The sequence below is a fragment of the Hypanus sabinus genome, chromosome 29, assembly GCF_030144855.1.
Source record: "Hypanus sabinus isolate sHypSab1 chromosome 29, sHypSab1.hap1, whole genome shotgun sequence".
Classification (NCBI taxonomy): domain Eukaryota; kingdom Metazoa; phylum Chordata; class Chondrichthyes; order Myliobatiformes; family Dasyatidae; genus Hypanus; species Hypanus sabinus.
Genome location: NC_082734.1, coordinates 25,549,551 through 25,554,871, shown reverse-complemented (window position 1 = coordinate 25,554,871; position 5,321 = coordinate 25,549,551). Strand labels below are relative to the sequence as shown.

The 5,321-nt window shown below is 43.1% G+C and overlaps 1 protein-coding gene across 2 annotated transcripts in view; it reads left to right on the top strand.

The window, feature by feature from the left end:
* Positions 1-14: 14 nt before the first annotated feature.
* The window catches only part of aldh16a1 (aldehyde dehydrogenase 16 family, member A1), a 97,615-nt gene continuing 92,308 nt past the window's right edge, over positions 15-5,321 (top strand). For both annotated transcript variants that reach the window (XM_059953980.1, XM_059953979.1), the window contains exons 1-2: positions 15-171; positions 1,825-1,927. In XM_059953980.1, coding sequence (XP_059809963.1) covers positions 85-171; positions 1,825-1,927 — 190 coding nt within the window. In that variant the 5' untranslated portion in view covers positions 15-84. The remainder of the gene's footprint in view (positions 172-1,824; positions 1,928-5,321) is intronic.

The window sequence follows — 5,321 nt, the reverse complement described above, 5'->3', positions numbered from 1 at the left end:
TTTGCTCTTCAGCCGGCGGAAGAGTGTTCGATCGGAACGTTGACCTTCTTCCGGTGGGAGTTTGCCGGGGGTAGCCTTGATGTGATGGCCGCGCCGTACAAGCCGACCGTCAGTGACATTTTCAACGACATGAGTTACGGACCGGCCCGTGAGAATCCCTGCAACGTGCAGGTCAGATTGGGTCGGGTCGGGGGCTGTTCCGAGCCCGGCCTCGGACTTCGGGTCGCCCCGGGGTCTGTTGGAGAGGGGTGGTGTGGTGTGGTGGTGGTGGTGGAGGGGGTGCAGGAGGTTTGTGGAGCGAGGGTGGGAGAAGTGGGGTAGATTGAGCGGGAAGTGAGGGGGAGAAGAATGGGAGGCTTGGGGTGGATGAGAGGTGGAGAGGGTGATTCTTCACCGCCATTCCATCATGACAGGGTGTCTGGGGAGATATAGGGAGCCTGGGGGTAGTTGGGGAGGGGACGCAGTAGAACGGGGAGGTGGGCGGTGTGTGGAATGGGGAAGGTGGGGGGGGGCAAATAGGCAAAGTGGGGATGGCTTTTCACTGGAGGGAAAGGGTGGTAGAGCAGGTGTTGAGGTGTTCCTGACTAGGGGATGATGTGGTGCAAATAGGAACAGAAATAGCTGTACTCGGGGACTGTGTTGGAATGCCAGTGCACTGGCCTTTCCCAAGAGCTGGTGGTCCACTTAATATCCCTGTTGCGCTGTAAGTACTCATCTTTCCAAGCTTCGGTATCTGGAGTCACTCATTCTCTCTTCCTCCACCTCCCACACCCTCCAGCCTGCTCTCCATTGTCTGTACCCTGCCTGGGATGGAGTTTAATGTCTACCATGGATTCAACTGTTTGAACCACCCATTCTTAAGGGTCATTCAGCTTTTGGGCAGACAGTCAACCATTTGATGTACACTGGCTCACTGTGTAGAATAACCACCAATGATTTATCCTGATATCTTGTCTGTCTGTCTCTCTTTATATATATCATCCATTCCTCAACTTCTCCCTATATACTTTGAGGTCCATTCTATTCAACACTGAACAGTTGAGCCTAAGCTCTGCTCTGCCATAAGCCAGTCTCTCTCAGTCAAAGTGTTGGCCCCCCACTCCAATTTTGCACAAATTTTCTGAATAATACATCAAGCAGTGGACGCTGCCCGTTATTGTAAAATAATATAGTGTTCACCTTAGCAGCATATCTGAAAGACTGGAATGACGTGGGAAATTGCTCAATCATCCCAGCTCGGGGAATAACCTCTTTACCATGACCTTGTTGTTTTAACTGATAATCTCTGATCAATCAGGTCCAACTTCTAAACAAACTGAAACCTTTTAACAGTAAGCATTGTAGAGAAGAAAGTTATCTGTTCATTTTTTTTGCCTCTGTTCCTTTGTTAAAGTGGTAAGTCCTGAATTTTGGAATTGCAGTTCCTAATTGTGGAGCTCGTATGTTGTATTCCCAATAATTACATTTACTTCCTCTCTTTTTTTTAATATAAAGACATGCCACAATTCAGTGCGTATATAAAGTGTGATCCTATGTAGAATGTTGTATTAAGGATCATTACAATCCAGTCCTTGTCTGGACTTGGTGGACTTCTCAGTGAGGCATAAGGGAGTGGAATCTGACCAAGTCCTCATCTGCTCTGACATTACTTACCAATTCTTTTTGGAAGTGTGCGTGCTTGCTCACCTGTGTTAGTTACTAGCTAGGTGAGGTGCAGTCAATAGCCCTGACTAAACTAGAACAATGTTTGGTATCTAAGTATGGGCGTCTAACATTGGAGGCAAAAGAAATAACATTTCAGTTGTTCTTGTTTCATCCCATCAGGCTTGGCTGGATTACCACAAGCGGTGCTTTGGTCATTACATTGGAGGCAAGTGGGTGAAGCCTGAAAACAGGCAATTGTATGTTGCCAAAAATCCAGCTACTGGTAAGAAGTGCACGCCTTTTCTCTATGTAAGGCACATGGATGACAGGAAAATAGAGGGTTTTGTAGGAAGGAAGAGTTCGATTGATCATAGAGTTAAAAAGAGTTGGATTGATCTTGCATTAAAAGCTCAGTGCAACATCGTGGCCAAAAGTGCCTGTACTGTTGTACAATACAATATGAAGGATTGCTTTGCTTCCTCTCAATAGCTGTTATACAGATGAGGGCATGAGAGATGGTTAATGGGATTGTTCTGCTAGAGAACTAATGCAAGAGAGGAGATGAGGGGCCCAGCAAGAAGAGTATTGAAGTGGTTGATCCAGCAGGAGCACAGCTGCTTAAAGTTGGACTATTAAACTCTGATTAGACCACACTTGGAATATTGTGCAAGCACAAACAAGAGTAAATCAGCAGATGCTGGAAATCCAAGCAACACACACAAAATGCTGGAGGAATTCAGCAGGCCAGGCAGCATCTATGGAAAAGAGCACAGTGAACGTTTCAGGCCAAAACCCTTCATCAGGACTGGTGAAGGATCTTCTTGCTGGGCTCTCATCTTCTCTCTTGCATTAAATTGTTAAATTTGGTTCTCATCCTTGGATACTGCCTGATGGATATTTTTAAGGTGAGAGGGGACAAGTTCAAAGGAGATATACAGAGCGAGAAATAGTATGTGAACCCTTTGCAATTACCTGGTTTTCTGCATTAATTACTCATAAAATGTGATCTGATCTTCATCTAAGCCACAGTAATAGACAAACAATCTGCCTAATCCAATAATACACAAACAATTGTACTACTTCAGCTTTAAGTTCCTTGGCATACACATCATAGTACATACTGGCTGTATGGTGAGAAAAGCACAAGAGCACCTCATTCACCTCATACAGTTGAAGTTTGGTATGGGCCTCAAATCCCAAGGACTTTCTTCCTACAGGGGCACAATTGAGAGCATCCTGACTGGCTGTGATTTCCCGCAGTCACAGGACTTTGCAGAGAGTGGCCCAGACAGCCCAGCACATCTGTAGATGTGAACTTCCCACTATTCAGGATATTTACAAAGACAGGGCCTGAAAAAGGGCCTGAAGGATCATTGGGGACCCGAGTCACCCCAACCACAAACTGTTCCAGTTGCTACCATCTGGGAAACAGTACCACAGCATAAAAGCCAGGATCAACAGGCTCCTGGACAGCTTCTTCCACCAGGCCATCAGACTGATTAATTCATGTTGATACAATTGTATTTCTATGCAATATTGACTGTCCTGTTGTATGTACTATTTCTTACAAATTACTATAAATTGCACATTTACACAGATGTAATGTAAAGATTTTTACTCATGTATGTGAAGGATGTAAGTAATAAAGTCAATTCAATTCAATACTGAGTACACCATTTAAACAATCACAATCTAGGTTCAAAAATATACGTGAACCACTGGGGTAATGCCTTCTACTAAAGCTATTTGGTGTCAGGTGTTCCAATCAATAACATGAGATTGGAGGTCTGGGTTGTAGAGGTGACCTGCCCTTTAAAAATGACATGCAAAGTCAGGACATTGACAGAGCCTGCTCTTAAGAAAGATCTGTTGATGTGCACTGTGCCTCGATCAAAACAACTTTCAGAGGAGTTGTAGAGACACATGAAGCTGGAAAAGGCAACAAAAGCATTTCTGAAGACCTGAGTGTTCATCAGTCCACAGGAAGAAAAATTGTCTGCTAATGGAGAAAATCCAGTACTGCTGCTACTCTCCCTGGGAGTGGGCATCCTGCAAAGATCACACAAAGAGCACAATGTGCAATGCTGAAGGAGGTGAAAAAGAACCCAAGGGTAACAGCAAAAGGCCTGCAGAAGTCTCCAGAACGTGCTAAAGTCTCTTCGTGTGTATTCACATGAACAAGTGTTCATGGAAGGACACCACAGAGGAAATCACTGCTGTCCAAAAACTGACATTCCTGCCTGTCTCAAGTTTGCAAAAGACCACCTGGATGTTCTACGATGCTTCAGGGACAATGTTCTGTGTTGAACTTGTAATCCTATCACCGGGCTCATACACAAAACCGGCTAGTTAGCTGGCACTGCTACAGCCACGTGACTCAGTGGTGAGAAGGCCTCCTTTCATAAGCAGTATACATCCAGGATTGGTATGATTTGGGGTTCAACTAAACAGGAACTTCGTGATGTTCTGATTAAAGAAACCTCGATTTGAGTGAATGCTGTGTAAATGCTGCCCGTACGCATTGTCGGTCAGCAAGAAATAACAGATCGTACACTGCATAAAATTATTAAGAAAGTATATTTAAAAATTTCAGCTTTATCAAGCAGTCAATAGGAAAGAGAAAAGAAAAAAAATAAAATGGCCTATTACAGTCAATCAGTCCATTGTACACAATCATTGGAGCTTATGCTGGAGTTGTCATTTACTCACGAGCTGGATTCATGGTCTGCATGAAACTATGTGCCACATTCTAAACTTTCCTCGAAGTCGATCTCAAATACTGGCTCTCCGTCAGGAATATTTGTCCTTCTTCCTTGGAGCCATTCATCTGCACAAAGCACTTTATGTAACGGGGACGCTCCTTGCGACGGTACGCTGCGGCATTTTCCCTTCTGCCTCGCTCCACAGCTCCTGCCTGCAGACTGCAAACTGGAATACTGTCCATCACAAAACTTACTCCGCTCCGCACCCTCCAATTTCCTCCCTCTCCCATCATCCTGATCTTAAGTTGAACAACATGGCTTTTTATCTCTAGCATTCTACCAGCAGGACACACTGCTTTTGCAGAAAACTGCTGAAATGGAATACAACATAGCAGTTTAAATCTTTTTTTATTAATTTTTTTATGAGTTTCTACAATACAACAAAAAAACCAACAAAATACGGGTCTAATATATAATTCATAACAATAAGGAAAAAGAAATAAAATCATATAAAGTTAGTGTCCTCCCCACCCTCCCACTACAAAACTCCAGGCCAACCATTTCAATGTGTAAAAGATAAATTAATCGGAGTGTTTGACGCCACAGAGCTGTAAATACGTATATTAAAAAAAAAGAAAATATAATGCCTGCTACCAAAACTATAATGTAATTCACATAAAAAAATGTAAGACTTACAGAAGAAAAAGCTGAAAGGGATTATAGTACAAAAAAAAAAGGATAAACTTAATCTAAAGAGGAGTTATGAAAGTATTCAAGAAAAGGTCCCCACATCTTATGAAACTTTATGTCTGAATTGAGAAGTGAATATTGAATCTTCATGATTTCATGATTGATACAGAAAGGGCATTAGGCGCTGTGAAGAGCTTTTCATAGATAATCGTTTTGCAACTTTTCAACAACTGTCTGTAAAGTTTAACCTTCCTGATACTCATTTCTTTAGATACCTTCAAATTA